At 41.2% G+C, this 24,144-nt stretch overlaps 1 protein-coding gene and 1 long non-coding RNA gene across 2 annotated transcripts; one reads left to right on the top strand and one right to left on the bottom strand.

Moving 5' to 3' along the window:
* Window positions 1-11,835: 11,835 nt before the first annotated feature.
* LOC147207852 (uncharacterized) lies at window positions 11,836-17,734 on the bottom strand. The gene is made up of 2 exons (XR_015100535.1): window positions 17,303-17,734; window positions 11,836-16,079 (listed from the first exon to the last, which is right to left on the bottom strand). It is a non-coding gene; the product is annotated as an uncharacterized LOC147207852 (long non-coding RNA).
* A 1,073-nt stretch (window positions 17,735-18,807) lies between these two features.
* On the top strand, window positions 18,808-22,563 carry irx5a (iroquois homeobox 5a). Its single transcript, XM_086107789.1, has 3 exons — window positions 18,808-19,524; window positions 19,938-20,376; window positions 20,763-22,563. The coding sequence occupies exons 1-3, from the start codon at window positions 19,222-19,224 to the stop codon at window positions 21,443-21,445; spliced, it is 1,425 nt and encodes a 474-aa protein (XP_085963915.1). The 5' UTR covers window positions 18,808-19,221; the 3' UTR covers window positions 21,446-22,563.
* The last annotated feature ends 1,581 nt before the right edge of the window (window positions 22,564-24,144 follow it).

The following is a 24,144-nucleotide window of genomic DNA, read 5'->3' as shown; positions in this document are numbered from 1 at the left end:
TTTTTTTGTTGTTTTTATCGCTAACTTGTTTTGTCAAAACAATTCCCGGAGAAATAAAACGACACATTACTGGAGTCAAACCTGAAACCCAGATCTGCCACAACAAACCTAATCTACTCTGAGCCACTGCTGTGTTGTGGTGTCCTTCGGGTGTCTCGTCGCACCGCTCGGGCTTTTGGAATGTTTTAGGACACGAGTCAGTCATCTCGGCGCGAAGGCAAAATTGAGAAAAGAGCTTTTTTGTCCTCACTTTCAAGTGTTTTATATAAATAGTGCAAAAGAGAGAACAAAAGGCTTTCCAAAAATGGTGCATCATGGATTGTGAACAGAATTGTCTGGCATTTGACTTTGCCCTTTACGCAGAACCCAGTGAAGTGGGATATGGTACAAGCGACACTGCATCCTTCAAAAATTTCTCATCATGTGATGTGTCAGTGGTTCGTCATCGTTCCCATTTTGAAGAACATCAAAATGGAGACGGGCGGAAACATGTCTGCTTTTGCAGACTGCCTCTTCTATTCAAAGATCCCGCCAAATTTCCACATCAAAGTTGCAAAAAGTAGATTCGGCATTCGCCCGCTTGTGCCTTTAACACAGAACCCAGCAAAGTGGGTTATTGCGGCAGATTATGTATAAAGTACTGTTCTTGTCAAACAGCAGCAACTGGTATCAACAAACAGGGCGTGTTGGGTGATTGAGCGAGTCAACTTTGACCCCTGCCCTTTAGGGTCGGTGCTGTTCACACACAACAGTGATCAAGGAATGAGGTGAAAATTCCCAAGTATAATATGAAGGACAAAAAGGGTCTGTTGCTTACTTTTGTCAAATACAATATAAAATAATTTTGTCAAACATGTACACCTTACATCTTCACTTGAGGAGGTAGCACATTGCCAACAAGTTGCCGAATGATGCTTGTCAGTTCAAGTAGTGGATATGGTGCTCGCATTCTTACCTAAAAATAATCCTTGCTCACACTGCAGCTTTTGTTTGCTCTTTCCAATACTTCTGCATAGTTAGAAAGTTGCATAAAAACGATGGCACAGCCGAGCTGCCAAGTGATGGGTGGAGAAACTCGACAATGAGGGAAATAGTAATAAATCAAGACTGGTCAATTCTGATCATTAATATTAATAATGATAGCAAATGAAAGAAATATGTGAGGCATTTAACTGTCTGTTAAATACCGCAGTCTTTTTCATCGATACCCACGATTTCTGCAAAAAAATAAATAATTCACTTCACATCTCAACTCTGCCCCCATGGTTTTCTGGTGGTACTGCACCACTTGGTCCGCATCAGGAACGAGATGGAAAAGTGGCATCTGAATGAGCATAAATGAACCTTTTCCGGTATTTACGAACAAAAGATGGCAAATGTGTTTTCAGCGGTGCAAAGCACAGGGGGGAGGGGGGGGGGGAATGAAAGTAAGCGAGGCGCTGCGCTGCGCCAACAAGAGCCGTGCGGCGGCGTGGGCTCAGGTTTTGCGGCGGCGGCGGAAACAGGCGAGATATGTGAATGCAGATCAGGGGTAGATGTGAGGGAATTTTACAGCAGGTATTGTCTGTCACTCACCCCGTCTGTCTGTGTGATCACTCTGGCTCCTTGGCGGCTGTTTCATCTTATACACACACACGCTAACACACACAGACACACACAAACACATGGACACCACACACACAAGAAGGTAGACCCGGTGCTGGGGTGTGCCCTTGCCAAACTAAAAAAAAAGTGACAGGTGCTCCAGTAGGAAATCTAAAAATCAAAAGGCCGTCGCTGCTATTATATATTCCCTGCTTATGTCTGCTTTGGTACAACTCCCCGCCATCTGGATTCCACTTCCAATGCAATTTAAAGCCTGAAAAAAACATTTTGGCATGACAAGCAGAGCTCCACTGCTTTATTCTGTATTTCTTTTTTTTTCTGTATGTTTTTAGTCGGTACAGTTTTGCTAGCCGTACATCTGCCTAGCTCACAGGCCCTCAAACGCACAACACCATATATCACCTCCATCAGTATATTTTTACAGTGAAACAAAAGTGTCCGCATTTGGATTTTGGATTCGGAACAATACTGAATATTGCCCAGAGGTGTACCAAGTTTCTGTGCACTGTAGCCACATAGACACTCGGTAAACAAATTCAGCGCAACTCAGCGCTTGGCTAAAGGATGTTATACAAAAGCGAGCAATATGCTTTCGGCCGTAAGTCATCAAACTTTAAGTCATTTAAAGTGGCAACAAGCGCCAAAGAGCTTCTCATGGTCTTTTCCAAACCATGTGTTATGCGGCAAAACAGCAGGCCAAGTGAAAAAAGAATAAAAAGGCAATTCAGGAAGGAGATTTTCCAGTTTTCTTTATTTTCAGGAGTGACAGTTGACCAGTTTTGAGCAGCCCACGTGTAGCACTGCTCTCCAAGTTGTCCGCCGCAGTGACTTCCTCATTCCTCTTATAAAGGGAGTTCACTTGAGCTTCAGGCCAATCAGGTCCAAGCAACAATTGGCCCTTCCCAGGTGGTTGCAATTACCTCATCTGAAACAATTAGTGTTCTCCAAGGTGCATTAAGTATCACACAACAACAGTTTTGAATGGAAAGAAATGTGCGCCTTTCTTCAATCCAAAATACACAAAAAAAACGAATTGAAAAAAAAAGAATTTTTAATACATGCCTTTCGTCATCATGACACCATGAATGTACATAAACTCTTTCCTACAACGTGACCTAAAGTATGATGCTATCAACATTGCTAAGCTAAGTATAGCTGCAGTGATGTTAGATGCACAGACTGGAATGAGCGAACAGCATTAACAATGTTTGCTTTTGATAACTGACTCATAAACACGCTACAGGAACTCCTCAGTTTACGATGGTCCCAACCAATGAGAACAAGGAGGCACTTTCGGGTAACTCTGAACGTATGGCGCATGTTATTGTTTTGTACTGTTGTCTTAGCATAGGTTTGTGATGGAGTAGAGCACCTTCAACTTCCAAATTTAGGTTAGCCGTAGGAGCAGAACGTAAACCGAAGAGCCTTTGTATAATGTTATATGGAAGCAGTCACAAGTATCAGCACCACAGAAGAAAATGTATCAGCTTTACCCTCATAGGTGTCATTGTCAGAGACATGGGACGTTTTTTAAACCTTGTTGAAGTAAAAGTTCATCAACATCCTGTCGGAGACATGACTCCAATATTCGCACGCGTCATGGTAATGCAAAGCCGTATTCGATTGAGCACACCCCGCAGTAGATGGGATCCGTGTGAACGGTGGCTCTTTCGCATGAGACCCTCAACAATTGGCTGCTGTGAACAGGGCTGTTTAGAGAGGCTGATATGTGTGTTGTAAATGTTGATTCCTGGGGTATGCCAATGTTTATGTTATTGTTTGAATTGCGGAAGGATAGATATATTAAATGAAAAAGGGAAGGGACCATAAAGGCAACCCCCAAGTGCACCCTCAGTCCACTAACTGTAGCTAGCAGCTGTTGTGCCGCGGATGGAGTGTGTCATTGATTCTTGGAACTTTCTGCTTGTGTCTGACAGTCACCCAGTCAGGACCACGTTGAGGCCAGATGAGCTTCACCAACATCTGGGGAAGAAAAATGACTCACCGGCATAGAATCATCTTATTTTGTTTTGCTCGGGAATGTCAAGACATAAGTTGGAAAGAATGGAGGTTATTGTTCTCACTGACACAACGCGGTTGGCCACAAAACCTTCCGGGAGACGACGTGTCCAGCCAAGTTGCCTTTTAGGACAGCGACATGACGCTCGTAACTGTCAGGGAGACCAAGAAGCGTGATTGACTGCTGAAATATAATTCGTTGTGTGGTTTATTTTGAAATATTATCAATAGCTGTCCATTTTCCCCGTCAGTGGCCGCTTTCGAATTGCTGCAAATTCAACTGTGACTTTTGATGGAATGAAATAATCGGGGGTTTGAGCTACTTTGGGAGAACCCCAATTAACATATTGGCGTCTCGGGAGAATTATCGACTAAAATTGAATGGGCACTAATTTTACGCTTGATTTTTTAATTATTATTATTATTATTATTACATTGCCACATCCCATCCCAATTCTCTGAGCTTTGAATAATCCTCTGAAACATGAATTTGAAAGAAGTGAATGAGCCATGTCATCCAACATTGTGGCAAAACAAGTAACACATCTTGTGATGTTAATTGAATGTTTCTAATTTCAAGAGCCAGAGACTTAGGTCTGGGTCATTGTGTGGTAATTTGGCAAAAGTGACTTTTGACATGTAAAAGACATTCATTAAAGCTAGTGCAAATCAAAAAGTAGAAACAAGTCACCAAACAATTTCAACATTGATTATATTTTCACTGGTGGAAGCAGCCCTTCTTTATCAAGCAACTGAATTATAATTTGACATGTCTTCAAACACAAATACCCCAATGCCAATACGACAGCTTCACCACATAGTCGTGTGTGCGTCTTACCTGACATTGGTAACACTGTTAGATAATCAGTGATTCCACCCCTGCAGCTCTGTTTCCCTTTTGATCTTGACATACTGTTTCCGTGTAGTCTGACAGTGGATTGAAAATGGTGGTCCTCTGTGCAGGCATAGCTTTGCAAGCTAGATACACGGTAACCTCACAATACGATTTGCTCAAACTTGATTGTTTAAATTCGCACTTGACGGGTAGCCCACTTAAAATGAACTCGCACTTATTTAGGGTTCACTTTTCACAAATGTACCTATTTGAGGGTGTTGTCTGTAGACCCTATTCACATCTATTTGTTTCAAAACATTCACCTATTCACTTTCTGCTCTTTGGTGGTGCCCTGAAATGGCGCCAAAGTCCTGGCTAATGGGGACGTAGCAATTGGCGTCAAGGAGGTATGTTGAAGTGATATATCCCACCCGAGAGAGTAAGATTATTTTCTTAGCCGACCTTTAGAAGAGCCTTCGCCTTATGTATGTGTTTTTGCGGTTGCTGAGTGGTTATTAAAATGCTCAAGCTAACAAACGGCAGAGGTCTTGCTAACTGCTTGGCATACTAGTGTTGCGGTTACAGGTGTTTCAGGTGCTTTCACACACTTCAGTTTTTTTCAAAATCAAATTCGGCTCCAGCACGCCCGCGACCCTTGTGAAGATGGGTGAAAATGGATGGATTGATAGATGAAAATAATCTGTTTGTCTATCATTTTCAAGGAAAATATTGTCGTGTAGGTTTTAGATGATATTGAAGTGTTATGGCATGGTGTTTGTTTACTTGCGGAATATGTGTGGTTGAAACTACAAACATAGGCTCTCATGAAAACGTTTCAATCGCTTGCGTTTTTCACGATTCACAGAGGGTTTTGCTGTATTTGTATTCAATTCATTTTAAAATTGTATTTCCACGATAAATACCCTTCAATGGGTGATTCCCGCTATATTGACGTAAGTGAACTGTTTGATAAGCAGTCCACTTAAGTCAGCCTCCCTCTTGAGTGACTAATCCAAGGTGTCCATTTCATTGGAAGCTCTATTGGGTTTTAAGTTGAAATGAGAGCTTTTAATGACTTCCAACGCTATTTGGAATGGAGTTTAAGTCCAATAACATACCTTTCCCTTTCACTTTGTGCCTAAATCCCTGAGCGTGCACAAAAGATCAGGGTCTTACCAAGTTGGGATAACCGTTATTTTGTCTCATTAGTGTGGTAACCTGACGCACGCTGTCAAAGCCAACAGATGACGTCTCCGAGCAGTTCGCTTGGCCAGAGAGGCTTTGAAAATATGGCATTTTCAAAAGTTTGCCATCCACTGTTACACGTCGTTAACACTGCGGCGGAATGGCTATACAGGGCAAACATGTAATTAAACTTGGTAAACAAAATGCCCTTGGGTCGGCACATTCCTCTCTCATTTTTTTGTCTTTGGCTCTGTATTTGCCTTTGACACACGTATGAGAGAAAATTCCCTTTTGGCTGCCGTGGCGGTGGCAGGCGTGGACGAAGGCCTTCAGCCTAATTAGAAAACTAAATAGTCAGGAGTAACGCCGTGGCCCTCGGGAGTACAACTGCCATATCTCTTACACGCGTGATGTGGAAGGACCCCCGGATGCCGCTGGTGGGGAAGTGTCACCGTTCCCCTCTTTTGCACAGCTGTCCACACACACACTCCAGACAGGCTCGCTTTCCACAGTTAAAACAGGGAATTTGTGTCCCACCCGCTGCAACGCAGCTAATGCTAAATATTTAATTCCCGCGGGTGCTAATTACAGAGCACTGGCAACACAGATTCACTTTTTTTTTTCCTCTCGCCCCCATAACAACTGTAAAAGCAATTTAAGCATTTTTTCAATTAATTAAACACATAGTCTTCCAGTAACCTCTTGTCATTTTGCCCTCAAGGACCAAAGCTAATTTGTGTAGAGTGGAAACGAGTGCGCGTGTGTGTTTTCATCTTTGCAAAACTCTCCAACAAAGAAATTAAAAAGGCAAGACGCGTCATTTTCACGAGACGGATCGCACTCTCTGCCCCGTGGTATTACTGCATGTGTACTCATCACATATCAGATGACTGCAAGCGGCTGCCATTATGTTATCAAAGCCGCCTCGGCCATGGAGCTAATCCCTGATGTATTTTTAGTCACAAGTGACTGATGAAGTGAAATTACTATATCAGTGATTAAAAAAAAAAAAGTGGGGCCTCTCTGTGAATAGCCTTTACAAGATCGCTCTTGAACACTGTAGCGGCAATCTAAATGAACTTGTACGACAGCAGCGAGCAGTGCCACAATACATCCATGATGACTCGGAGGTGAAGCGCAGATAAGGATATATTATGCGTTCATAATATGCCAAAATGATCATTTCGGCTCTAAAATGTCTGTTTCCATTGTGCCAGCGGAATATGAAAACAGGCCTTCCATTCAGTTAGACGTAACTCAATCAAGAATAACGAGGCAAATCTAATCGTGGTTTTTAGTCATTATAAGTGTGGGCATTTTTTTTCAAGGGCAAAATGGACTCAAACTTACTGTTGGTGTCATGTCCTTGCTTCTGTGTTTGGTAAGGCTGTCATTGTACCAGTAAAATCATGTGTTGTATGTAAATGTGAAGACTGCCTGGATTGTATTTTAATATTTTCCATACATTTATTATTAGTGGTCATTTTGAATAAAAATATATGATGCGATTTTCATTGTAAAAGAATATTTTAAAAATGAATTTTCAATATGCATGTTTAAAATAGCAACCCTCGTTCAGTGTTTTGGATAATGGATGCACGGATCATTTATATAAAAAATTTACAAAACTAATATTTTGTCTGGTAGGACTAAGTATGGATGAAGGGGTCCAATATGGGTTTGGATGTAATTTTAGGGGGGAAAAAACATTAGTAATGTTGTTTCAAAATCCATACAAGACTTTTACTTGAGCATTATATAAAGTTATATGTGTTATTATTATTTATTTATTTTTTATTAATTGATTAAAGTTTCTCAGCCCTGTTCACCCTTGTCTTGGAACACAGCCTGGAAATTGAAATTAAATATTATTAGTTAGAAAGAAATTATGCCAAAGGTTTTGTTTCAACATTTGGAGATTTTTTACAGAAGTTCTTTTTTTTAATTGAATCACAATTTTTGCCACCCAAAAACGCATTCGTGATCAACATCCTATCTTCGGAATTGAAGGGGTACTAAGAGCTCTAAAATATGATTGCAGATAAAGAAAAAAATACATTTGTAGGCCAAGTAAATTTGAGGTAATTCATTTAGATTTTAAATGTATTTTGTGTTTTTATTTGTTTTCGGGGGGGGGGGGGGATGATACCGCACAATAAGCATGTATTTATGCTTCCCATAGTCTTCTATTTAGGACTGCCTGCAATAAAGAAACCCCTGCAACAAAGTACTGAGATTACGATTTTGGGCACTTTACGAAGGACAAACTGCACTTGGATGATGCCATGTGAACCTTCCTCTTGGTGCCTGTTCTTTTTTTTTTTTTTGGAGCCTACGTGTGACTTATTATAGAAAGGGTGCTGGCACACCCACCCTTCTTGGGGTTTCCCTCCCTCCTGTCATTTCAGCAGATCACAAGCAGGCTGTGAAATCCAACTAATAGTCATTATGGGATGCCGGCTCTCCCCGCAGCCTACCTGCTTGCCAAGGCGGAGTCGCTTGACGCCGCAAGATATTTGCATGGTGTCATCTTATGAGCAGACAGACGACGGGATCAGCCGCATGGCTAATACGAGTAAATAGGAGGGAAGGAAGACGGGGAATTGCGTGTCCTGCACTTGGCGACATATGAAAGGAATTATACAACAACAGCACAACCCAGTGACACTAAAAACAGCCTTGAGAATGTGATGTTTCTCCTGATGTAAAATTAATGAGCACACAGCTTGTAGATGCCCCCCCCCCTGTTGCATGTGAGCTCTAAGAACTCATGCAGTCAATAAGTCTATTTCTGATCTCCGAATGGCTAAGGTTTCAAAGTGCCTTCAAAAATGGGCTTCCACAAAGTACCGATCTCACTTTTCCTCTTCACCTTGTGATGTTTTCTCCCTTTTTACTCTTTTCTTTCTAAAGATTACATGCACAGACAATGTGAGTAAAAGCAGAAATTCTGTAATTTACATGCCAGGCCTGTAGGTGGCACTGTCACTTTGAAAAGGAAATTAGTATTATTTATTTAATTTCTTTTTAGTCTTGGGGCTCACAAGGATCTTTGTCCGTCGTTGACATGGTAACAGAAATCATGCTCACCAGTGGCACCGCAGAAGTGTTGGTCAGGGTGAAACAGGACCGCCCCCTCAAAACAGACTTATTTCTAGAGTGGCTTTACTGTTTGTTTGAAATCTGGCTCTGTTTACACACAAGAAAAACAGTTATCTGTTTAGTTGCTGCGCCAGCTGTAAACCGACCCATGACTTCTCAACCAAAGACGTACCAAGCCTAGGGTTTTGGCATACTGCTACCCTCCTCGAGTGTACCTCGAAGAGGAAAACACACTTGCAGATAAAAATGGCCTTATGTCAACAGCCCTTAAATACTGAGAAGACGCTCATCTTTCTTGCTCCCGTGGCGATGAGTTAAAAAAAAAAAAAGAGTGGAAAAGGGGGTTGGTATCTTGGGGAGACGTCCTCCCCTTCCACATGTAGCGTGGCGAGGAAAGACGAGGAAGCGCAGGGGTCAGGGCTCCCGGTGCTAAGCTGTGAAAAGGCAAAAACGTTTGGCGGAGTAATTACACGCCGCACTGCTCTGGGAGTGATTAGTGATAGTTGTCTGTGCGGAGTGTTTGCCGCTCGCAGCCTTTATGGGGCCACGCTTGCCTTGCTTTACTAACGTCTCCATTGCATTTGCATCAAGAGACTGGGGAAAGAGTTGCATGTGTCAACATAAATAGTGAGAGCTCAGCCGACCCGAACCGTGCGTGTGTTTTTATAGAGTAGCTATCACAATATTGAAGTTCCATCAAGTTCCGTTTAGTTGTAAATGTAATTAGCTAACACATAGAAATGTAAATATGAATATAAATATAGTTGCTAGAAAACTCTATTGGCCTTCAAATATATTGGACGTGACAATGGTTTTGGAAGAATCGCTTTGTAATATAATCCACGCTATTTCAAGTTGTATTATTTCATCTAATTTTCCAAATTAAAGTGAATTTTTGAATCGAATTAAGATTTTCAAGAGTAGTTGTATATTTTTATTTCTGGATTCATATACAATAAAATGACATTGTATTATTTGTAAAACACATTGTATGTTAATAATTTGTTAAAATATTCATACATGACACTGAGTTGTTTTTATACAAATAAAAATGTATGAATTAATTCATTAATACATGGATTCATTTTTCCCATCTTTCAAGGGAGTTTTGGAACCCAATTTCAAACTGGTCTTGGCCCCGCAGCTTGATGCTTGGGAATCCCTGTGCTAAGTTAAGGTCTCTAGAGGTTAGGGTGTACATCCGACAGAGTAATCAATATTAGTTACAGACAGGTGAGGTGAAATAATGATAGTGATTAAAGTTGATAACACAGAATGAGATGAAATGGTGTGAAATTATTTTGAACAAGACCATAAGTCCTTTAATTTATCCGTGTGTAGCAGATGTTTATTTGATGTTCCAAATCCACGTCGACATTGCATGCACCTGATTAAAGCAAAAACGCAAAAGAAAAAAAAGTGTCGGAACTTTTCTTTGTTTTTCTTGAGCTCACTGCCTTTGAAACACTGCCAATAATTACATAGGCCATCAACATCACTTGTGAGACTTAAAAGAAGCGTTTGATTCTAAGGTTGAATGTATTGCGCTTTCAACACCTTCTCTATGTATTAAAGCAGGGACCTGAGCTCAGTACGACAGAATGCTTGACTTCCAAGTCATAAAAAGTGAACTAATTGGTTTCCTGAAAAAGGCTCATTTATCATTCATAAGTCATTCATAAAGCATATGAACAAAAGGTTAAATCAATGTTTAAGAAAACTATACAGTAATATACAAAAAAAAAACAGCCCTTTGAACAAAACAAAGAGAAAACTGACAGCTTCTGTGGTCATTTTCATGGTCGTCATTTGGGTCCTTGTTTTCAGCTACATGCTATTTAGCATTGTTAACTAAAAGTAGCCCTTACAACATAAGAAAAAGAAAACTGACAGCTTCTGTGGTCATTTTCATGGTAGTCATTAGCTTCTTTGCTTTCAGCTACATGCTATTTAGCATTGTTAGCTAAAAGTAGCCCTTAGAACATAACTAAAAGAAAACTGACAGCTTCTGTGGTCATTTTCATGGTAGTCATTAGCTTCTTTGCTTTCAGCTACATGCTATTTATCATTGTTAGCTAAAAAGTAGCACTTAGAAGATAATAAAAAGAAAATTTACAGCTTCTGTGGTCATTATCATGGTACTCATTAGGTTCCTTGCTTTCAGCGACATGCTATTTAGCATTGTTAGCTAAAAGTAGACCATAGAAGATAACAAAAAGAAAACTGACAGCCTCTGTGGTCATTTTCATGGTAGTCTTTACCTTCCTCGCTTTCAGCTACATGATATTTAGCATCGTCAGCTATAAAGTAGCCCTTAGAACATAAAAAGATAACTGGCAGCCTCTTTGGTCATTTTCATGGTAGTCATGACCTACCTCGTTTTCAGCTACATGCTATTTAGCATTGTTAACATCTACTTGATTAAAATGAATCACTGCATGTAATTGATACTTAATAAGTTCTGATACTCATACAGTACTGAATAGTTTGGCCATTTTCTGCAGTATGTCATATACTCCTAAGTTGCATTCATGCCATACATATTTACTGATAATGTAGTGGTCGACTAACCTGACTTCTGTGCAGCATCAGTGCTTGTCTCTATTCGAGTCCTGTGACTAAACTTTTGCCCTGGTGTTATGGCCACCAAAAAAGCCAAATAAAGAGAAACGTACAGTTAAAATCAGTAATGTCAAACTCATATTTGGTTCACTGCACCATTTTATGTGGCAATTGTATGAACTTCAAGCTTTGATTTACTTTTGAGGCACATACACCCCCCTACCCCCACTCCAAATAGTCCCACCTTTGGGGTTGTAGCACTTGGGTTTCAATCTATTTGGGATTGTGGATATTTAGGTGACACAGCAGAATGGAAAGAGACACGAAAAGCAAGGGGAAATACCTTCAAATACCACCAAATATGCACCAGGTGTTGGGAATTTTCTGCTTTGGATGTCGGACAAAAACATTTTTCACTCTTTCGAGGAAGACTTGGCAACGTCTGAGAGGAACATCTGTGCCTTGTCCAAACACAACTCACATTATTTCGACATGTTTGACTTTTAAATATTCGATTACACCCACAATTAGCCCTTGGAGATGAGAGTTTATGGCAAAGATGGTCAAATATGGAGCAGGGAAAGGTGAATACATTAAAATAAATTCTAGGATATTATTAGCGGGTAACCTTCAATGTGATGATCGCTTACCTGCAAAGACAACTGAATTGGGGTTCTTCCCCCAAGTGCAATGATTTAAAAGCAAGATTTACACGAATAAAACATGACTCATTGTTGTTCACTATTCAGAGCAGGCCTCGTTTTCTACCCCAGCAGAGATTTACATTCATCACTGAGATTATTCAAAAGTAAAAATGTAATGTGAATGGAAACTCCATTCTTATTTTATTGTTGTTGTAGCTCACATTGTACTGAGCACCCAGAACAGAGATATTTGTCGCGTATTGTCACAAATGAGTTCACTTTCTAGTTCTCTGGTTATCATCACACGTGTAGATATGAAAACATGTTAGGTTGTTGCATTACATCCTTATTGAGTTGAAGTCCCATGAGAACTATGACATTTTTGCGCAACACTGTAATGTTAGGTGATTATTCTGTAAAGTGCTATAGAAAATACTTTTGGAAATGCCCACATACTGTAAAACAAGTACTTTGGGGAGGGGCACCATGTTGACATTGTTGTCACCAGTCAGTGTGAAGATTTTACCACCACATTTAGGGGAGTAACTCAGGAAAATGAAAAGTGTGTCCATTTAAATTTCTCATGGTATTATGAAACACAGCTGCCAGGGAGCAAAAAGGTAAAAGTACACGGCATCAAAGCGCACCCTGACCAAAATTAACAACAAACAATGCGCCTGCGGTGGAATGCTCGAGAAAAATTGACACCCCGTCTCCTCCAAGCACGCTCCTTTGATTACAACCGAGTAGGCAGCCAGTTTAAAACTATACGATACAATTAAGAATCGTAAGAAAAAAAAAGTTTGAACATCGCGAGTCAATCAGGTGGCTGGTGCTTGTGTCACCTTGGCTGCTAAATGCTGTCTTAGTTGATAGTTCAACAGCTGTATTGCCAACACACTCATCAGATACGGTCCAAAGTTGATCCTTTTTTTCTCTGCCCTGACCGGTATTGGATGCTGACTGTGCTGCATGTGATTTTGTTGAGCGATAAACTACTTTGGATGTTTTCGAAACACATACTAATCCCTGAAAACTCCTTTCAACATGAATCCATCCATGCATGATTTGAACCGCTCATCCTCATGAGGGTCGCGGGAGTGCTGGAACCTGTCCCATGCTGACTTCGGGCAGTAGGCGGTGTACACCCAGAACAGGTTGCCAGCCAATCGTGGGGCACGCAAACGAGCATTCACACTCACGATCACACCTAAGGACAATTTAGAGAGTCCAGTGCATGCTTTTTGGGGGGAATGCGGGAGTACCCAGAGAAAACCCACACAGGAACAGGGAGAACACATAAACTCCACACAGGAATCCTGGAGCCCAGAATCGAACCCACAACCTCTGCACTCTGAGGTGGACATGCTAACCAGTCAACCACCATTCAACATTAATGTTTGTACATATTTATCAAAGGCGCTGTAAGTTATGAAACATCCCGTAAAGGAAAAGTGGAGAGTCCCAAAGCACAAGAATGGAACGTGTGAAGGATTTCCCAATCTGGTTTTTGGTGAGCATCGTGGAGAGGAAGGGTCTTCACGTATGTCAGATGGTGGCATCATATCGTTTACAAGCCCCCCTCACATGTTCGCCCTCTACGGCAGCTCTGCATTACAAGCCTATTAAAAGCTACTTTTAATTATGCCTTCTGAGCTCTCTTGGGATAAACGTCTTTCTTACGGCATGTGTGCACTTAGGAGTGGCATAGTTTTTGTTTGGGTTTTTTTTTTCTTCCGGTGGTCCAATTAAAGGCCATGTTGACAGATTAAGGCTACTTCTGGTGTTGTGCTCGAATAACACATTTAGGGAAGATGATGGGCGTGGAGAGGGGAAGGTGGGGGTCTGGTGTGGGGAGGGCTGCAGAGGAACAGTGGCTGAACCCTGAGAGATTCATGTGTTTACATTACCTGGGTTGTGATCTATCACCAACCTTGTCAAATTTCATTACGCCTCACACACACACACACACACACACACACACACATATATATATATATATATATATATATATATATGAAATGCAGGCCGAGCCACACACCCCTTTTCGAGTGGATTATCGTTGCTGCCAATGTGTACAGTGCAGTGGCTGTTAGCATCTCGCTCGTCTGTTTGACTTGACGGAACATGTTGCTCTTGGGTAAAGCCGCCCTGCGCATCTTGATGATGTTCAGTGATGACATTTACGTGGATGTTTACCACTCAGAACGGCTCGCAGTGCATCCATCCATGTTTATATACCACTCATCCTAATTTGGGTCACAGGTGAGCTGGATCTGATCCCAAGTGAGGGAAGCAAGGTAAACCCTGGACTTGTGACCAGTCACTTGTAGGGCACACACACACACACACACACACACACACACACACACACACACACACACACGCACACACACACACACATTTTCACCTTCAACGATATCCTTAGAACACTTTTGGGTAAACTACATTTTCAATATAGTGTTGATGCTGAATTTAATTTAGTCTTTTCTTAACTTATTTTTGCACTTGCATGTACAGTGTGTACATGCAGAGTTAATGAATAATTTTAACTTTATTTTCATTTGAGTAGTAGCTTGAACTTTCAAGTCGACCATCAATTCCTGTTGGTGACTGAATCATACAGATCAGCTACACAATGTTTACGCTGAATTGGCAAGATATCTGCTCCCCACTTTTGCATACACCGTGTGTAAAAGTATGAGTCATTTCATGTCATCTTTTTATAAACAGGGTCAGTGGTGAGAAGAGAACTAGTGTACTACTTTAGATGCCACTTTACAATGAGGATATCATAAAGGGTTTATACATTGTTAATACAAAGGTTAATCTTTTTTTTTTTTTTTTTGCTCAGTCTTAATAATCTGCTAGAAATTGTTAAATAACAGTGCAAATGACCTCAGGCTTGCCAGATAGTGGACCCACATTTATGTGGTTACATAGTGATAAAAAAGTGATACTTCTTTCACTTTAAAATATGACCACGTTTGCTAATTTGAAATGGTCAAAGCTTAAGGCAACCACGGAATAAGACACAGGATAGTTAACGATAGTGTGTGGTGTAGTTTGATTTTGCCAAATCGTGAGCCAGCGCTTACTAGTTATAACTGGTTCATACTGACAAAAGGCGAATAATGTCTAGCGTAATGTTTTCATACAATAGTAATAACCATTGCAGCGCATAACAAAAGATAATTCATACAGTGTACTTCAGCAACAGCATCAAGTAAACACAATATTAGAGGCAGAATAGAAAACTCCAGTGGGTGGTAGTAACTTGAACTGTACAGTCGTGAGCCAGCATTTCCTGTTGATAACTGATATAAGTCGACAAAAGGTTTAAAATGTCATGAGTAAGGGATTAATTTTTTTTTAATTCTTTAAGTTCCAGACGCCAGTGGCAGATTTTGTTTTTGTTTTACTGTATTTTTTTGGTTTGTTTTTACAGGTTTCAAATCAATATTGCTTCAAAAATTCCTTTAACAGTAAAGGTTTTATGATGGGTTCAGTGTGAACCTGAAAGGGATTGATTGATTTCCACAATTTCTTGTGAGAAAAAAAAAAGTGTAACTCTGACTTTTCACTGTATTTGGCCTCTGTAAGTGTACGCGGGGCATCATCAGTCTGAATGCTGACTGCAAGACCCTGACAGAAGGCTCCCCTTCCACATTCAAGGCTTCATTGTAACCAATCAATATTCATTTAGTCAGCCTGCCTATTGACTCCCTACTGAAATAATATTACAGGTCATTTGTCACGTCACTGAGCAAGGACAATTAGATCCTTTATCCTCCCCCCAAAAAGTGGATATTGAGTAAGTCTGGAAAACACCCAAGTGTAAATAAGTATTTTCTTCATAAAACACTATAGGCAGGGAGAGGAAAAATCAATAGCTGCTTCCTGTGATCCATCTCAAGCAAATCAATCATCGTGTGTGCAGCGGGGCAAGCAGCAGGAGGAGGAGGAGAATGGCGGCGGTGGCAGCGGTCCGCAATCTTTGGCCGATACCCCCTCATTTTGGAGCCACTTCTCATAATGGGGTCATCATTTCATCACTTAGCGCATCGCAGCAGTCTGCCATTCAGCCCCATGAGGGTGGGCGGCGCCATCAGATGAACACCATACATCTTCATCCGGGTCAAGTCAAGGAAAAGCAGATCAGAAAATCAACGTTTTTCATTGTAATTCAGCGACCCGCAACACCCATTTACATTCACATATAAGATAAGATAATCACTGTATGTCATAAGATATGTCTTTTTCATGTGTGCGTGTGTGTGTGTGTGTGTGTGTGTGTGTGAGGTGAGTTCCTCTTTATGCATCTGGTAAAAAAAAAAAAAAAGCAAAAGCAAATAAAAACAACCAAATAGTTAGTAGTAAAAGTGACTGTACACGTCAGGTAAAAGTTATATATACAGTATAATTATAATATAAATATTATTAAAATATATTAAATATATATATATATATATATATATATATATATATTTCACCACTTATACAAATAATAACAGGGTATATATAAACATACTTCAATATTGTACAGTATATATATATATATAACTTTTCCAAAAATGCCAACATTGAATAAGATATAGCCACTGAAATCACTAAATCCCCTATATATACTATCACTATGACAAATTATTTTACTTATTATACTGTGCATAGTACTTTTTCAATCGTAATCGCTCCAAGCACCATACAAAGTTTTTAATTATTACATAAATTCACATGTGATTATATGCGGTTTAATGCATGTGTTTTTTCAAGAGGTTATATTTGTTAATGAGCTGTGTGAAATACTGTGACAGGCCTATAATGGTCCACGTGCCCTATGTTGCCCATCCTTGGTCTTAAACATTTGTTTAATCATCAAAAAACACCCCTTATCTCTCTAGTATTTTAATGGCATAATAATAACAATAATTAATAATAATGATAATCATCATCACAAATAAGAAGTAAGGCAAAAATCAGTCACATCAATTTGGGTTATTTTGGATCCCCCAAAGCATTATTTTGGATTGTGGGAAGGGGGGTGGGGTCGTTTCAGGGGGACTTGAGGGGAACTGTTTTGAATTTCAATTGACTTCCAAGTGGCAAAAAGCCCTCAGCTAATACATCAAAGAAAAATTGGTGTCAACTAATCGGTTTAGGACAAAATCCCATGAATACTTGAAGCATTTTGGTGCACCACTTAAAAAAAAATCCACATTCCTAATAGCCTCTGAATGCAATTAAAAAGAAAAGTTTTCAAGGGTGGACTAAGTATAATGAAACAAATACATGTACTGTAATCAAGCACATAAGCTATCAAATAGCTTCAAATACAAAAATTCATACTCACCTGTGTGTGCAGTTGGCACGATTCTCAACTGTGTCATCAATGCAATTAGCATTTGTGCTTTCAAATATAAGAATAAAGAAAGGGTTCCATTCCGGTGAGTCTTGTTGTTGTATCAGCATCATGCTGCTGTCCCGCGCTGTCATCTGTTCATTAGACGCTCGACTCGCTTTTGTTTCGCCCTCCCCTCCTCCGCTTTTCCCTTCTTTTTGGAAAGGCTGCCTTCACTCCTTTCCGCTACAACGTCATCACTCTTTTTTCACCCTTTTTTGCGCTGCAGTTTTTTTTTACCACGTGATTATCAGTCGCGCGCGCACACGCTCTTTAGCAGCGCCTACAGCGATCCCTTTCGGCTTAACGGGGACTTGAACCAGACAGCAAAGAGGCAATCCACACGCGCAGAGAAAATACACTGCTTTGAATTATAATAATATATAACAGTACGACATAAAAGATCATTACACCATTTGTATGTGCTAATATATATATATATATATATATATATATATATATATATATATATATATATATATATATATATATATATATATACATATATATATATATATATATATACATATATATATATATATATATATGAATAATGCACAACTACAAAATACAATCATAATTACTATCACAAATATATTAAGATGTACATAATAATACACTATTTCATTGTAACAAATTATGAATGTGTGGTCAATCTAACACGAAATAAATCAGCAAAATGTAAAGGAAACGTGAATATATTAATAAATAAAGGCATAATTCAGGTGCAATAATCATCACAATAGAACATAAACCAAAAAGTAAATATAGAAATACGTTGCACATTATTTTCAAACTAACAGACTGACCAAGAAAAACAATTCAATATATGGGGGGGGGGGGGGGAGTAAAAATGGACCCTAACGAGTGAGCGCAATCTTTTTTTTTAATGCGATGCACAGTTCTCACATTCCGTGGCACACTCATAGTCACAGACACACATTTTTACTTTCACTCGCGTACAGATAAAGCTACCGCGCACCAATTAACAAGATGCTGAACTTAAAAAAGGCACCTGAATGGATGAAAACGCCTTCATTGCAGATTCTCACTTTGCTTTCTACGCGCAAAAAAAAAACAAAAACGCACGGAAAATACAAAAATGAACGAGAGAAGAAGGAGCCCCGGTTGTAAAAATGAAGTCAATAAGAAAAACAATAAATCCTGGTTTGTGCGTCTATCTTGAAAGCAGCGAATGGAGTGTGAAGGGGGAAAAAAACATACAGGGAGTGGAAACAAAAAGTTGACAAGACTGGCGTGATGTCGCCATCCGAAATGAGCCCGTGCATTGTTCCACTTGGGGAGGGAGCGTGTGAAGACCAATAAATATATATATAAGTGAGAGAAATGAAAGAATGTTCGTTAACGCGAGAGATGCGGGGGAGAGAGGAGAGTGAGAGAGAGAGCGCGCTTTGAGCGAGCGCTCCCTCCACTTTCCAGAGACAACACCCCTCCAGAGTAGGAGGGAGGAGGAGGACGGGGAGGAGGAGCGTGCCGCGCAGCGAAGTAGGCTCCTCAATTTCCAACTTAGCATCTTGGCATACGCGACTAGATTTTCCCATGCAGGGCAGGCGAAGCCCCCTTAAAAAGTCTGCTTGACGGCCGAAAGCAAAATAGCCACCCGGGCACCAAAACAGAGGCGCTGCAAGAACTTCCACCCCCCCCAAAAAAAAGGAAAAAAAAAAAAAAAGAGAACAACTGGAGAAAGAGAAAGGAAAGATTTTTTGGGGGGGAGGAGGAGGAGGAGGCAGCAGGTCTCCACATACGGCTGTCTCTATGCACCCGTGAGCGGCTGAGGAGGGGAAAAATAAGCAAGGGGGGGAAAAAAAGCTCAAAAGTGGAGGGGAAACAGTGTTAAACTTGCCACAGCTATGGCTTACCCTCAGGGCTACTTGTACCAGCCGTCCGCCTCCCTGGCCCTCTACTCGTGCCCGGCAGCCTACGGCACCAGCGTCATCTCGGGACCCAGGACGGAGGAGCTCGGACGCTCGTCGTCCGGCTCCGCTTTCGCACCCTACGCGGGATCAACCACCGCCTCCACTGCGGCGGCCGCCGCCGCCGCCGCCGCAGCCGCAGCCGCCTTCAGCGGCGCCTCACCCGGCTACAACTCGCACCACTTGCCGTACGGCGCCGACGCGGCGGCGGCTGCGGCAGCCACTTTCACCTCGTACGTGGTGAGTAGACAATTATAGTAAAAGCGTTCAAAAAAAAAAATGTTTTCATCGATTAGAAAGGAAGGAAAACTTGTCAAGTGGAAGTCTTTTTTTTGTTGTTGATTCTCTGATTTGTGATGGGCGAAACGGGGGCATTCAATAATTAGCATCATTATACTGCATTTTGTCTTCAAAAATGTTATTCGCCCCGGTAAAATGTTCAGCTTTTTTTTTTTAATGTTTTGCATTTTTTGAGCGCTCACTCAGCAAGTGGGCCTGCTTACAACAAGGGCGGACACGCCATTTAGTTATTAAAAACATAGTTGCATATTTGATTGATTTTAAATGTAAAAAAAAACGGCATAACAATATATTTTTGGTGATGAAAATTAGCGACATGAGACTACATGAATATTTTTCATGGTGCCATACAGAGCTCCCCCTACGACCACTCGACTGGCATGGCCGGCTCCATCGGGTACCACCCGTACGCAGCACCACTGGGCTCGTACCCGTACGGCGACCCGGCCTACCGCAAAAACGCCACGCGCGACGCCACCGCCACTCTCAAGGCCTGGCTCAACGAGCACCGCAAGAACCCGTACCCAACCAAAGGCGAGAAGATCATGCTGGCCATCATCACGAAGATGACCCTGACCCAGGTCTCCACCTGGTTCGCAAACGCCCGCAGGAGGCTCAAGAAGGAGAACAAGATGACGTGGACGCCGCGCAACCGCAGCGAGGACGAGGAGGAGGACGAGAACATCGACCTGGAGAAGAACGACGACGACGACGTGACCCCTAATAATAACAATAATAATAACTTCAAACCCACCGGAGACAAGACTCAAGAATCCTCGGATACGGAAGCAGGTCGGTGGTGCAGCATGCGGAGAATGAAAGGGGGTTGGGAAAAAAAAAACCCATCAAATTTTCATCGCGGTCGTTTCTACTCAGGGTGCAAAATTGATTGCTGGTTAATGGCGGTGTATTATTTATAATGGGACAATCGCTTTAAATAATAATCACCTTGAACTGCCCTCGTTTGACTTGCCAGTGGATGAAACTGCTGCTCATGCAAAGTGTTTAGCACGCCATTTATCTCTAAATGCATAAATAGAAGTGTGGATTGCCCTCATTAAAATTAAAAAAAAAAGTTTCTTCTTTTGTGACACTATAAAGTTATTTTTATAATAGTTTAGGTTGAAGATGAAAACGATATCTCGTGCATCTAAAGACCTCGTTTGCCCTGCCCGCAGATGCCAAAGCGCTGCACCCAGTGGACGTGGGTTGCGATCGCTTCAAGGAGGACCCCTTGCACCCCAAGGACGCGGACCCCCTCCTGAGCGACTCCGAGTCCAAAGAACAGGAGGACTCGCAGGAGCGGACTACGGGCTTGTTGTTGGATTCTTCTTCTTCAGCCTGCGGCGGTAAGCCGACCACGTCATCCCCACGCTCGGCGGGGGCCCCCTCGTCGGACCTGAGCCACGCGCCCACCTCCGTTATCCACTCACCCCCTTCGGCCCCCAAGCCTAAACTGTGGTCCCTTGCGGAAATCGCCACCTCATCGGATCGCTGCAGAAGCAGCGGGGACACGCAGCAAGTCCAGCGGGGCGAGCAGCAGTCTTGCCCGGTCGTCATGGGCCCCGCGTCGGGCTCCCCTTCCCGGTCCTCCCCCGGCGTTCTCTCGCGGCCCCTCTATTACGCGTCGCCCTTCTACCCCGGCTACACGAACTACCACGGGGCCACTTTCGGACACCTCCACGGCTCCGGCCCCAGCAGCACCCCCTCCTCCACGGCGCACTTCAATGGATTAAACCAGACTGTGTTAAGTAGAGCCGAAGCTTTGGTGAGGGAGAGCCACAGAGTGAGGGGCCAAACGCAGGTAGAGCTTTGTAAAGACCCCCCTAACGAACTGAAGAAAGGTATGTCGAACATTTAACAGCTCCGACATAAAAAATGACTTCTTTTTAATTTATTTGAAAAAAAAAACCCAACAAAAACAATCCAACATCTGAGCATTATATTCGCCCTCATTGAAGAAAAAAAAATGTTTAGTTTCTCATCGAGTGTAAACGAGAATGGTCTTCAGGCTGCAGCCGGTTATTTGTATTAAACATGTATATTTAATGTAGCTCTTTTGTATTTAAGAAAATGGACGACACGCTATCTTTGAAGTAAATTATGGAGAGAGAAACAACTATATAAATATATTTGTGCAGCGGTTATTTTGTGGGTGGAAATGTGTTTGTATAAAACAATAACAACAACAACAAAAGAGAGGGGGCAGTGTGAAACTTGGCGTCCGCCTCGAATTCTCTGACACTCGAGGGGGGTATCACAAAAAGCCAACAGTTACAGATAAAAATAACATTGAAAGACTGCAGTTTGAGCAGCGAAGTATCTAATCCATTCTTATTAAAAGTTTCCCATAATAATAAGGCGTTTAAAGCCAATTACCTGGCTTGTTTTATGCGGTACAATCAGGTGGCGGATCGAAGTAATGAGCTCGATTTTATGCTGAATTTAGACCTCATTTGCAAAGGGTGCCTGCTTAAAAAGAGAGAGAGTGAGAGAGAGTGAGAGAGAGAGAGAGAGAGAGAGAGAGAGAGACCGTGCATTCACAGCATAGTGGCCCCATTAATTCAAGGCGAAGGGACACACTCGCTATTTTTAATGGCTGTTTGGACACACACACACACACACACACACGCACACACACACGCACGCACGCGAGTGGGAGGAAAAGTCGGTGGGTGGGTGGGTGCTTGTTTGTCATTCGTGTCGTGGAAACTCTTCCAACTTCCGCAGGTAGGTGTCACACTTGCTCCTTCCTGATTTCACAACAGGAGGCCCCAAAGGTTCTGGTTCTGTTGGTGCTGCTTCTGCTACGGCATCGGGGTCACACACAGTGCTGTATAATAATAATAATGATAATAATAATAATAATTCAGACAACTTTGATGGGGGATTTTAAAGTGCGCTATACAGTAGGACAATAATAAGCAGTTAATAGCCTTATATGACAACTCCGAGAAGATATTTACATTACACGAGAATCTTAAAATGAGTAATTGAAGGGAATACAATTGCAAACTATAAAAAATATTTGTAACAAAATAAATATTACATATATTTGATTTAGAAATGCATATTTTTATTTTTCGTCATTCGTTTTTGATTTTTTTTTTCCAGAAATGTGCAGGCAATGATTGCTACCCTTGTGGTGCATCACCCCCCCCCCCCCCCCCCAATAAAAAAAAGAAAAAGAAAAACACACTTAAACACTTCACATTTTTGGAAGTCTCACAATATTTTGGCCTCGTGTACAGCATAAAACTGACATGGTTTAAGATAAGACAAGATAAGATAACATTTATTTGTCCCACACTGGGGAAATTTGCAGAGAAATAACAACTCTGCAAATCTCTCTATATATGATAACCTTTAAAACTATAGTAAAAAAAACCATCTTATTTAGAATTCTTGTTTCTGGCAGTAAAAGTATGCAGGCCAAAAAGCCTCAACTGCCACGCCTCCAGAACAAACGCACCCGTTAATAAATTCGTTTTGTCAGTAAATATTTAAAGGACACAACCATTAATATCATCATTATCCCAAAAATATTTTCTTGAAGTTCTCCCCCCGGGCCTTTCACGTGTCACAGGTTGGCACGCACACACACGAACACATCAACGCGTAATGATGTGTGTATTCTTCTGCCGATTCCCGGGGGGGTTCAACTGCTCTACGTCGTGTGTTCTAATTCATCATCGTCATTATTATTATGTATATAATTACCGTTTTTTAAATTTTACTGATAATAACTGCTGCATTTGTTTCTTTTTTTTTCTTTTTTTGCAGTGGCAAATCATGTTCCGCTGGGGGTTAGCTCCACGCCCTCCGTGAGATGTGAATAAATCACATGATGAGAGGGGTGGAGGGAAGCAGCCTGACGTTTACGTGTCAAATGGGTTTGCGTTCATCTGTGTGGTTAGGTTAGAAGACTCCAAAAGTGTCAAAGAGGGGATTCGCCCCCCCCCCTCCACGCCCCCCCCCCTCAAATAGGCATTATTATAATTATTATCATTCAGTGCAAATTATCCCTAGGCTCGGTTTGTGTGGATTTTGTGCTGCGTACATTTTCTTACTTAACAATATGAAATAATTCCTGAAAAAAAACCAACTCAAACATATAATCTAATTTGAATAATATGAAAATCAAGCTTATACAGTCATTTTCAAATTAAAGTGAAGGTTAAACACAGCTGGAATGTTAGTATATGGATTGACATTCATAATGAAAAAGAGGGAAAATCCAAAGTCTAATGTTGCCCTCATCTTTCATCTTTTATTAGCTCCTGTTATTATCTTTGCCGTGCACACGATGTACTCTATGACTAAAACACCAAATATTACCTCGGAAATGACATTAACATGCCCTGAATACCAACGATATTAGAAATTCTCATATTTCACAATAGATCACTATTTGATTGTTAATAAGCCTTTATCAAAAGGATTGGCTAGTCAAAATTGTAACTTACATGACATGACTTAAAATAATAATAAAAATAATACTAATATTAATCATTTTAATACCATTCATAATCAAAGTAGTTATGGTGGCTTTTACGCTTA

This window comes from Hippocampus guttulatus, chromosome 3, assembly GCF_054856545.1.
Source record: "Hippocampus guttulatus isolate MCC_2025c chromosome 3, RoL_Hgut_1.0, whole genome shotgun sequence".
Classification (NCBI taxonomy): Eukaryota; Metazoa; Chordata; class Actinopteri; order Syngnathiformes; family Syngnathidae; genus Hippocampus; species Hippocampus guttulatus.
The sequence above is the reverse complement of the archived record's forward strand: the minus strand, read 5'-3'. Positions and strand labels throughout refer to the sequence as shown.